We start from the raw sequence: 12,655 nt of genomic DNA, 5'->3' as shown, positions 1-12,655 counted from the left end.
AGTCTTTTCAAGCCCGAAATGTCCGCTTTTGTCATGGCAGTGTTCTAAGACCTCAGCAACCAAAGCATTTGGTAACACCAACCGCTTTTGACTTTGATGACATTCCTGCCTTGCCCCTACTCGGTAGAGTACTCCATCTTCCATTTGTAGTTGAGGCCAAATCTTCTTTAATGCCAACCAGCGTCGATTCTTTGCCCATTGTGTTGGCACCTGCCTCCTCCTAGGAAAATCATTCATCACTAGTGAGAGTAATGGATCGGCTTCTTGCAATTGTCGTAACTCTTGGGCAGATCTGGTTATTCCAACACTAGAAACTGGCTTACTTTGTCTTCTGAGGTCATCTTGAAAACTAGGTGGGAACATGCTTTCTGGACACTCAAACTCTCCCTGCTCCTCTGTACTCTGAACTGGATGATCTCGAGACAAAGCATCTGCATTAACATTTTCACGACCAGGTCGGTGTTGAATTTGCCAGTTGTATTCCTCTAACTGCATTATCCATCTAGCAATGCGCCCCTTAGGCTCTTTGAAAGACTTCAACCAAGACAACGGTTTGTGATCAGTTGTTAACACAAACTGGTTACCATAGAGATATGGCCTGAAATATGACACTGCCCACACAATTGCTAGTGCCTCTTTTTCAATAGTAGAGTAGTTTCGTTCAGGCTTCCTCAAAGTACGACTTGCATACCCAATAACACGCTCTACTCCGTTTTGGCATTGAGATAGCACTGCTCCTATACCACAATCAGACGCATCGGTAGCCAATTGAAAAGGTTTTGCTTCAGGACTCAAATCCGGAAAAGCCACAATAGGATCACTCACCAAACATGATCTCAGACATTCAAAGGCTTCATTGCATGCGACTGTCCACTCAAAACGACTATTGCGTTCAAGCAATCGAAACAATGGAGCAGCCATCACTGAGAATCCTGAAATAAACCTGCGGTAATACCCTGCCAAACCTAGGAAGCGTCGAACAGCTGCCACATCTCGAGGAACTGGAAAGTTCCTTACAGCCATTAGATTCCGCTCTGCCGGTTTCAACCCATCCTTTGACACCACGTGGCCTAAATATTCCACCGAACTTTTCGCAAAATGGCATTTTTCTGGGCGAAGCTTTAGTCCAGCTTTCTGCAAGCATTGAAGTACATTGGTAAGCCGCTCAAGATGACTATCAAAGGACTTTGAGAAGACAAGCACATCATCGAGGTAAACAAGACAAGCCACGCCTTGTATGCCAGAAAGAACTAAGTCCATCAGCCGTTGGAAAGTTCCAGGTGCATTGGTAAGCCCAAATGGCATTACATTAAACTCAAAAAGACCTCGATGGCATATGAAGGCAGTCTTGTGTCGATCCTTTTCGTCAACAAGAACTTGCCAATAACCGCTGGCTAAGTCAAGAGTGCTGAAGTATTTTGCACCTCCAAGAGCATCAAGGTTGTCATCGACTCTGGGCAAAGGGTAAGAATCCCGACTTGTGACTGTATTTAATTTTCTGTAATCTACACAGAATCGATGCTTACCGTCCTGCCTCTTCTTTACAAGAACAACAGGTGACGCCCATGCACTTGATGACGGTCGTATGACACCTTCTGCCAACATCTGGTCAACCTGTTCTTCTACTACTGGTCGAACAGTATGTGGTACTCGTCTTGGCAACTGACGAACTGGTCTGGCTGAACCAGTTGGTATCGTGTGAGTGGCAACTTGAGTTCTACCCATGTCATGTGGTCCCTTCGAAAACAGATCTTCATAACCACTCAACAACTGATGTAATGTGAGGCTTTCCTCAGGACTCAGAGCTGAATCCGACCAATCAAATTGCTTTAAGAATTCTGCATTTCGTGTTTCTGGTGCCTTTTTCTCCGGACCCTCACTCAGTCCACAAGCTGCAATGGACTTCACATCAACATCGCACAGTTCGCCTAGCCTTGTGCCCTTCCACAATCGTCTTGGGCCATCCAGGATTAATAGTTCAACTGGTATGGTTTCATCACCCTGTTGCTTCACTTCTACTAAAGCTCGAGCAACATGTACTCCTGTTCTCTCAATAAATAGGGTATCTGGCTCCATTAGCCAAGTTCCAGGCTCTACACTGCCAGTTCCTTCATGAACAACTTTAGCTTTAGCAATTATTCGTTCTCCTGCTCCCTCCAAGTGTTCATCCAGCACCACACTAAATTTTGATCGTCGTAGTGGTGTGGAAAGCTCAGCTACACCTCCGCTCCACTCTAAGCGTTTTTGAGCCAAATCCAGGATCATTCCATGGTCTAGCAGAAAATCTGACCCAATTATAGGACAAGTGTCAAATTGTACCACAACAAACTTGTGCATGGTATGCCAGTGGCCTATTTTCACCTCTATGCTCACTTGTCCAATCACTTCCAATGGATCTCCTGTTACTGTTGTCAACTTGGGTTCTTGACCTGAAGGAAAAGATGACATTGCTGTTTGGTCTACCATGTGGTCAGGAACAATAGAGACTACTGCTCCTGTGTCTACTAAGCAAGAAGCATTGTTGTGGTTTAGCTCAAGATTGAGCATCAATGACGTCTCCGTTACACCTGCAACAACATTCACTTGACTACGTTGACCACGCCCTCTCACAACACCTGCTGCTGTAGACTGACTTCTACCCTCTGATTGATGAGGCAACGTGAATCTTCGTCCTGCTGCTGATTGCTGCATCCGTTGAGGGCAATCACGAGCTAAGTGCCCAGTCTCATGGCAAACAAAACATGGTCCGATTGTAACTTGTTTACAATTGCTGCGGAGATGTCCTTCGTCACCACAAGCAAAACAGCGACGTCCCGCCTTTTGTTGCTGCCGCCGCATGGGAACTACACGCTTGGAATCTAGAGTGACGGACGCACCGACTACACTCACCGACTGCAACGCTTGCTCAATCCGATCCAGCCGTTCCGCCAAGCTCACATCAATACTCGCATGATCTGCAATCGCTCGAACTTGACCATCCGTCCGCTTTTCGAGTTTCCTCCGCTCTAACAACATCAATTCGCGTGCTCTGATCACCGCCGCCTGAAAACTCGCCTCAGGGTGTAGGTCCAACTCGCCGGCAACGGACGGTGCGTTGTCGATCAAACCTTCGACGAAGCGATCCATCAACTGCTGGTCACGCAGCTCTGCTGCCAAATTTGGCATCGCCTTCGTCAAAAGAGTCTCCAAATCTTGCGCATACACCTCCAGTGCCTCAGACGACTTCCAACAGCGAGACATAAATTGTCGACGTGCGAGACGACGACTCTCAATCGTAGTAGGCGAAAACACGCGCTTGAGATGGGTCGTAAGCTCCGCATAGTTTCCTTTCTGCTCCGCCGTCATCTGTCGATAAACAGCATACGCCCTTCCCTTCAGAAGAGTCGGTAACAACCGTAGTTTCATGTCAGCGTCCCAACCATTTGCCGTCGCAGTAAGATCGAAACGCTCCACCCACATCTCAACATCTCCATCCTCAAATTTCTCTGGAACAGATACTACACGTTGTAGGAGCTGAGCCTGCTGGACTGCTTGCTGTCCCTCCTCCTGTTGTTGAGCCATACAATCACGAAAGAAACGATAACGTACAGTACTTACAAATCCACTTGCGTGCTAACACCTGGCGCGTGTGACAGCGAGCCGTAGTAACGCCTGGCGAATGAACTCCCGCCGCTTCAGAACTAAACGTAGCTCCTGTCTCTGTCTACACTCCTGTCACCACTTGTAACAGGTTGCCCACAGCACGTCTCTCGAATGGGTCCTGCTACTTGACGGGATGGCCGTAACACACACCAAGAGTCTATTGTCTCGGACTAACGTTTACATAATCGCGCAACGTGTCTACAATACTCTAGCTCCTCCCAACATTCGTACGTTACTAACACGCCCAACTATTACATACGTACGCCTTGTAATTTTTGCAACTTGACCATTATCTGCTATTCTCGAGATAATGACATTATCTGGCAGACTGCCATTTCAAAGGGCATTTTGACTGAGACAAAAGCTGGTGGAACTTGTAGTGGCATCACTTCCAAATCGAACATTACTCAATATCAGGCCTGTACATACCAACCGGACCTTTTTGGCTTCTTCATTCAACAAGGTAATCTGTCACGTTTCTGCTATTGTCGGACGTACGCACATGATACACTCTTCCGGCAGTGCTTAAAAGAGTCTTCGCTATGACTTCTGCTGTCACGCCTTAAGCAACCAATCTGACTGAAAACGGCTTCTGCAACTTGTCGGCCGCTATTCTTTCTTCTTCCTAATCGTGGTTAGTCTTCCGATCGATTAGGCTCGCAATCTACGAAGCCTGTCGGTTGATATACCTTTCTGTCGCTAAAGTTGTCCAAAATAACTTAGAATTCACTCATTATCGGGAAAGTTGGCGGAGCTACCAAAACCTCGTGGCATCCTCCGAGCCTCGCAATACATACATACATACAATTTTTTCTGTTTTTATTCAAAGAGTCCTTAAGACTCAGTAAAAACGTTTACGTTGCAATCATATATACATAGATACGTCAATTTAGCTAGGTACCGTTGTCACATTAAAACAGTTATAACTCCTTCTATTCTTTCTGCGAGTGGCCTCCAGTAGCTGTTAAAGTCTCGTTTTTCTTGTACCCTCCTCGTCTGTATTTTAATCCGCATGGCATATCGAAATGCAGCCATTATAGATTTTGCTGGGAGTATCCCCCTCTTTCTCCAATAAGTTGTGATTAGTGTGGCAAAAAATTCTGTCAGACTTGGCAATTTTGCGATCAACAAAGGCTTAAAGGACACACGTCGTTCAGTGCCAATGGCAGATTCACATTCATTCTTGTGAGTATATTCCCTGCTTGAAGCAGCACCGACTTCCAAACAAAACAATGCTGAAAAGTGTGGTCAATTGTTTCTTTTCCAATCATACATACTGAGCATATGTCAGTCTCGCTTAATCCACATTTATACAACCGTGATTTTGTAGGAAGCGCCCTATGTAACAATTTCCATAGACTGTCTTTCTCGTATGGTGACTGTGGTATGGTAGATGTAATTGTTCAGAGTATATTCCACTGTTGACTGGGTAGTTTTAATTGTTGGTCCCATTCCGTGTAGCATACCAGTACTGCAAAAATGCCTTCACGTAATCTTTGATATTGTTCGCGTGGTGAAGTCTCTGATGTTAAGTGGCTCGTTGCTGTTGGTAAAAAGAGCGAGTTGATCTGACCAGTAAAGCTTGAATTTAGAAGAGGTCCTTGTGGAAGACGTAACCATGAAGAAGGTATTGCTTTTTGAACGGTAGGGTAGACGGTTGCTGACACTGTATTTTCCAGTGGACGAATCAGCTGAATCACCTTTTTTGCAACTGACCAGATATTAAGATAGGATGGCTCTTTAGCTCACCGAAAACGCACAGAACGCCAAAAGAAAACCACTTATAACTTGGCAAAAGTATGTAGACGTTGCGGCTCCAACAAACGTGGTACGCACAACGGCCTCGCAATACATACATTTTTTTTTGTTTTTTGTTTTGTTTACAAGGACCCTTAGGGCCCAGGTTAGATCCTGCAATCACTATTCTGCAATCTAACACCGCAATCTAGCACTGCAACCTAACACTATTGTAGCAGAAGTCACTATCAGAAGTCACTATGATGTACTTCACTCTTGCTGTACTTCTGTAGATACTTGCTGTAGACAGAACCTGACACTCCGGAGAGAGAGGCAATTGTATGTTATGGGAATTTATGTATATGGCCCTCCCGCACTCGAACTCTGATCCGATGGTCCCGGATGTTGCCAATCTCCAAATGCACACTCTAACCAATTGAGCCACATACATACATACATACATACATACATACATACATACATACATACATACATACATACATACATACATACATACATACATACATACATACATACATACACACGTACATACCTACGTATATACGTAAACCATTTATCTAAGCATAGATGCAGACAAAATTGCTTCATTGAGTGACGGAACTTTAGCCCCCTATATAGTCCCCTGCTTCCTACGCTATTATATATAGTGTTCAGTTCCGATATGTTAACTAACATCTATTCACTTTTGCTATTTTATAGAAGTTAAGCGACCTCTTCCTGCGACAAGAACCAAAGCATTGTCACGTTTTGAGCTAAGAAAGGAATCATTGAAGCGAGCTTGTGCACAATTCCAGCGACCACTTACGGAAACCGAGAAAAGACTTTTGTACGCAACAATGGTGGTGGACGACGAACACCGACTCATTTGGTGTCCTGTCAGAAAATCCGGGACAACATCCTGGCGTAGCATGATGCTCATTTTAGCGGGAAGATTTTCGAACGTAAACGCGGCGGTAGACCACGCCTTGCACCACGACTTCCAGTATCTAACGCGCTTGAGTAAAAAGTATCACAACAATGCGGATATCGAGTGGAGGTTGAAGAACTACACGAAATTCATGTCGTACAGAGAGCCTCTTCAACGAGTCATTTCCGACTACAGACAGATTAGATCTCGTAAAACTACAGGTCAAGGAAATGTTTGCAAATTGGTTGTAAAGTACAATGACCGTCTCAATGGAGTCAAAAGTAAACCGGATGCTTGGAAAGACATCAGCTTTCCTCATTTTGTCAATTATATCACTCGTTTCTATGGCAACAAAGAAAAGTATCTAGATCTTAACATTCACTGGAGACCAATCAACTTGGTTTGCCATCCTTGTCACATTGATTATGATTTCCTCGTTGACATGGATAGTACTGGTCTTGCTGAGGAATCAGATTATCTCCTCAGATCTGTTGGAGCTCCCTCTTGGCTGCATCTGCCGCACGACAATCGATCGGGTAACGAAACAAAGTACAGCTTTTTCTCTCAGCTTTCGATCGCTCAGTTTCAACGTCTTCGTGATCAATACGACGACGACTACGAGATATTTGGATATCAACGTCTCAATCAACATGAATAAAGTCTGTGATACTAGCTGATTATTGGTGCCAAGATACTGATTGTGATACAATTTTTAGTTTATAGCTTTCATGTTAGTCGTCTATTCAGTACGCCATTGAATTTCAATTGTTCGTTTTTGTTAAGTTTTTTAATTGCTAATGTTTAAAAATTAATGTTTGGCAGACTAGGAAAATTATTGGTACTGCAAGTTGAGTTTACGTGTACAATGCATGGTCAAGTGCGACCAACTACGAGCGCGTATTCTGATGCAAGGATACTAGGTTATGAGGTGACCATCCACGTATCTAGTGTAGCTGTTCCTTGCTACAGAATCCTAAATGTCGATATTTGTGCTTTAATTGATAAGTCGTCCTTGTTTACTTCATGCCGGGAATGGGAATTGCATTACTGCCAAAGCCACACCAGGGTACTGTCGAGACAGTCAATTGCTCATGACATTTGGAAGAACGTTGATTAATATCTATCTGAGTCTAGGCGCGAGACTGCAATCTTGGCATACCATTGGTTGTTTGAACCAGCTAGAAGTAGTAAATCAGTACAAGACTTGTTTTCAGTAGATTGATGCCACAGTAGTTATATTACTTGTTTGTTTGTTTGTTTGTTTCCGTTTTTTGCACCATTAATTTTAATGAGTGCGACGTCAGTTTATAAAATATCTATATCATACCAAATTGATATGATCAACTATAGTTGTATATTGCAAAGTATGCACGGTCTACAAATCCTTTTTATAAAAGATAAGTTAGGTGTACATGTAATACGTTTACTACACTATTTAAACAATTGAACAAACACATGCACATATGACTATTACATAATGAACTCTTTACGTAATCATATTTTATGTAAAATTATATGTGCATGCTTGTCTACTGGTTTTGCTTGAATACTCGCTTGCTTGCAGATAGTATTATGCCGACTGATTTACTTCGTCCCCATGGCAATTATGCGCAACATTTTTAAAACTTTACGCAACAGGTCAATGTCAATCTCATTCTGCACTTTTTGAGCATTCAATTGATTAAGCAGTTGACGGAGACAAAGGTGACGATATACATAAATAAAGTTCAGAACGCCTGACGGTAGACATGCATATGCAAGAGGACGAAGAGCTGACAAGAATTCGGAGTAATTGCAAGAATGTACACTTTAATTGAAGTAAAAGACTCGAAAAAGGAGAAAGAAAATTGAAATTGATTCTGTCTGTGTATGTGTGTGTGTGTGTGTGTGTGTGTGTGTGTGTGTGTGTGTGTGTGTGTGTGTGTGTGTGTGTGTGTGTGTGTGTGTGTGTCTGTCTGTCTGTCTGTCTGTCTGTCTGTCTGTCTGTCTGTCTGTCTGTCTGTCTGTGTCTGTGTCTGTGTCTGTGTCTGTGTCTGTGTCTGTGTCTGTGTCTGTGTCTGTGTCTGTGTCTGTGTGTGTGTGTGTGTGTGTGTGTGTGTGTGTGTGTGTGTGTGTGTGTGTGTGTGTGTGTGTGTGTGTGTTTGTGTGTGTGTGTGTGTGTCTGTGTCTGTGTCTGTGTGTCTGTGTGTGTGTGTGTGTGTGTGTGTGTGCGTGCGTGCGTGTGTGTGCGTGTGTGTTCGCCTTTATATGTGTGTGTCTGTGTTTGTGTCTGTGTGTGTGTGTGTGTGTGTGTGTGTGTGTGTGTGTGTGTGTGTGTGTGTGTGTGTGTGTGTGTATGTGTGTGTGTGTGTGTGTGTGTGTGTGTGTGTGTGTGTGTGTGTGTGTGTGTGTGTGTGTGTGTGTGTGTGTGTGTGTGTGTGTGTGTGTCTGTCTGTGTCTGTGTGTGTGTCTGTGTCTGTGTGTGTGTGTCTGTGTCTGTGTCTGTGTCTGTGTCTGTGTCTGTGTCTGTGTGTGTGTGTGTGTGTGTGTGTGTGTGTGTGTGTGTGTGTGTGTGTGTGTGTGTGTGTTTGTGTGTGTGTCTGTGTCTGTGTCTGTGTGTCTGTGTCTGTGTCTTGCTAGATCTTATCTTTCGAAAGTTCCCGTATGTATGACACTGCCACGTGAACTAGACGTATGGTGATGGCAGCGCATCCGGGGCTGCAATCCACACTGCGTCTGGGGCGACGCTAGATAGATATTCTCCTTTTTGACTTCCGTTGGCGCTGGTAAGGTTCCTTTGATGTCTTGGCTTTGCCGACCCCTGCATTCCATGGAGCGTAGACCTAGCGATGATCTGTTAATTAACTAAGCTACGCGAGCAACTGATATGGGAACGCACTACTATGTGCAGCGAAGTTTTCGCTTCTGTTTCTGCTGCAGGTGCTGATGGACTTTGTTCTTGTTCTAGGCGAGTTCATTTGCTCTCACAGGTTGCGTGGCTGCCTGCTTTAGGTATATGCATGGTAAAGTCTGGTTCACAATATGATGCCGACGCTCAGTTGAGCGTCAAACTTCAAAGAAACCGCCTCGACGTCGGCGGCATCCTTTGATGTTGACGCCGACGTCGACGCTGGAATAGGATTCATTTCTATTGACGACGTCGACGTCGACGTCGGCGTCAATATTGTGAACCAGGCCTAAGAGAAGCGTGCTGGTCGTCTTCTTGTACGACAACATGAGTTGTTCTTCGCGAAACTGCCTAGCTAGAGTCTCATCTGGACGTCATGCAGCTGCACCTGCAAGGGCGTACGGTACAGCATATCTATAGGTCATAGTTTCACAGCGAGTCTGCTGCGACTAATTAAGTTTCGTGCATGGCTAGTCTCATTTTTCTCTAGTACCGGTAATGGTTTTAGACAAACCTGAGCTATTTAGAAAGACGCTGACTATCTCCCAAATTTTGATTTTAAAAATTTTAGTAACCTTAATTAATATTTTATTGATATCAATGATTTTATTTAGTGCGCGTTATCAAGACTATAGCGCGCTTTCCAATTTGTGTAATCATTATCCGGGCTTCAAAGGCATGTTTAGCTATCCCGTATAAAGAACCGTACATGTTGGTCCACGGCATAATATAAAGAAGGAAGTCTTGCTACTGTCCGCGACATGTCTTCTGCTTTTTGTTTGCACGGCGTTTGCGCAGGTAAGTTGCTATAACTATACGGATCATACTGTGTATGATGTAATATCCGGGCGATCAATAGTGGTGATCATAGTAAGTTGTTACAATTGGTGTACATTTCTATGATTTCATATGAGCCTTAAGAAACGGGACTTTGTAATAGTCACGTGACTTGGCAAATAACATCAAAGGCGCTTGACGTACTCGACTAACTTCTGGTCACAAACATCTGGTCAGTGTGATCCTCTTGGGGTGTGTTTGGAATGTACCAGGCCTTCTGTGGAGCCAGTCGAAGCAGTACTTTCATTTGGTTGCACATCACATGCAGCTACAAATCATCAGACAACCGATATAGTCAGCTAACGTTCATGAGAGTTTTTTACCACAAAGTGGATGTTGTGTTTACAATGACCTGCTTTTGTCAGAAATAAACAATGAAAACTTGTCTGCAATGCAAACAATATTTGGCCATTGCTAAGTCAAGTGTTTCCTAATCGCTACATTATTATACTGTAATGTGAAGGGAGTGGTTGTGGGGTGGGACAGTGAGGATTTTTGTATTGTAATAATAGCCACTAGGCTCTCATAGCCATTTAGTGGGGAAATGGTGTGGATTTTTATGTTGTTCTGCTAATCGCTTATTAATAAGCTGTTGATGACATATGTGGGAATGAGGGATCTAAAAGCTATCAAACTATCTGAGTTGTGAAAACCTCTAGCACACGGTCAACAGGCATGCTTGCAAGTTCAATATTAACTAGTAATACGTGAACCTCTGTTGGTCGTCACTTCGAAATGAAAGCTACAGAGCAATACTCGTTGGGAGTAGCTTCTATAAGGAGTAGAATTACGTTGAAATTGATTAAAACGTTTGATAGCTATCGTCACAGTAGATTCAGCTAGTAGAGATCTGTAAGTTACTGCGGAAATGTATTATTCCTACCCACAATGGTACATACAGTTACTCCCTATGCATGCATCACTCATAACTTGTCAGACTTCCAATTTTCTCCAGCGCTATAGGTATAGAGTCCGCATGTTTTTGTCTATCGCTTTTGCAGTCTAAATTGTGTATCTAAATACATATTGTATCAATTCAATTTATGTACTTACAATATCTACTATATATTTATAGTTAGCGACTTGTGTTAGCAATGAAGTCCTGTACGTAACACATTCATTACGCTTCACGTTTGTGTGTACTACAGGACCGTGATTGGATGCTGATAGATTTCCAGGTAGCATTACTTGAAATACAACGTTTCTGTTTGTGATCAAAATTGACGTCTTTCTGGCTATGTCGAACAACGCTTATTGATTGGCTGCCCGGCCATTGTCTTTTGTTGCTGAGTGTGACACAGAAGAGAATAATGTGCTATGCTTGGTCACTTGTTTACATACCATACATTTCTGAAACATGACACCCATATATGGTCATTTTTGGCATAGATTATTAGTCAGCCACAAAGATTTAGTGGAAATTGAAGTCTTGTTCTTTTGACTCATAGCTTTCACCAAATCTAGCCAATAGAGACTGTGGAAAATGCCAATTAGCACTAATTAAAGAACTAAGAATGGTGAAAATCTTAGAGTTGCAGCCATGTCAGGGCTGGGGTCTTACTTGAGACCTGGAGTAATAATTGAGTGAGTATGGTAAATTGTCCGGACAATTTTTTTCTTACAAGCAGCTTTGGAAGGAGAAAGGGTGAAGTGTATGGAAAATGTGTGATGTTCGACAGTTATTTTAAGCACTGACTTATTATATAGTTTACATAGTTGTATGCAGCATTCTTAGCACAGTTTTATAGTAAGCTTTTGAGATTAAGTGTTAGTTGATGTCGAGTGGTTGTTGTGCCATCTGTGAACTCTAGAGCTATCACTGGCAACCATGCCTGTAATCATTACTTCAATCACCGTGGCGTAGTGGTTAGCGACAATGGCTATATCACTCTATGGTTTGGGGGTTCAAACCCCAGTGACGATAGTAAATTATGAAACTTGTCTGTCTTTCTTTAGCTTTGTCCATGAGACTATGACTTGTTTTAGTCGTTGAGGAGTTTCTGTGGTACTAGGCATGCTGTACTGAGTTCGCGGTCACCGTAATGCCTGCAATATATATCGAATTGGCTAGTCATTGATCCCCATGTGGAGTACACAGAAACATGTACCCTGCTGGGCTCACCTGCCGGGTTGGTGGGCGCCCAGGTGAGGGTAAAGACCCCACTTGCCCATCATGGAGGGGCATAACGACACATTAATAAATTAACTGAAGTGTTTGATGAATGAGTAATGCTCTATTGACTGACTTGTGTTGTGTTTTCAGTGGATTGCAGTTAGGGTAGTTGGAGTTCATGTAGTGTTGAATGTGGAAATGGCACCAGAACTCGGCAGATGAGTGGTCAGAAGTGTACAGAACCATCAACTGAGATCTGCATAGTCACATTTTGTATGATTACTGTTATGGTGGAAGTCACATTTGTTGCTTTACGTGCAATGTTTACGTGCAATGTTTACGTGCAATGTTTACATACAATATTTACGTGATGTAGGCATGGAAACCAATCTAGCTGCCTCTCTTGGAGCAACAGTGACCATGAGTTCAGTTTATGGTTCTTGCTTTGTTGCTGCAAAGGCTATAGATGGCAATCCAAAAGATGTTACTGGACAGAGACTTGTCAATACTG

General features: G+C 43.3%; 1 protein-coding gene across 1 annotated transcript; it reads left to right on the top strand.

Moving 5' to 3' along the window:
- The first annotated feature begins 6,446 nt into the window (after positions 1-6,446).
- On the top strand, positions 6,447-7,054 carry LOC134186262 (carbohydrate sulfotransferase 12-like). The gene has a single exon (XM_062654179.1). The coding sequence runs from the start codon at positions 6,459-6,461 to the stop codon at positions 6,963-6,965; it is 507 nt and encodes a 168-aa protein (XP_062510163.1). The 5' UTR covers positions 6,447-6,458; the 3' UTR covers positions 6,966-7,054.
- Positions 7,055-12,655: the final 5,601 nt, after the last annotated feature.

The sequence above is a fragment of the Corticium candelabrum genome, chromosome 10 (genome assembly GCF_963422355.1).
Source record: "Corticium candelabrum chromosome 10, ooCorCand1.1, whole genome shotgun sequence".
NCBI classification, from domain to species: Eukaryota; Metazoa; Porifera; class Homoscleromorpha; order Homosclerophorida; family Plakinidae; genus Corticium; species Corticium candelabrum.
Note: the sequence above shows the minus strand (reverse complement) of the source record. Positions and strands in the feature narration are given on the sequence as shown.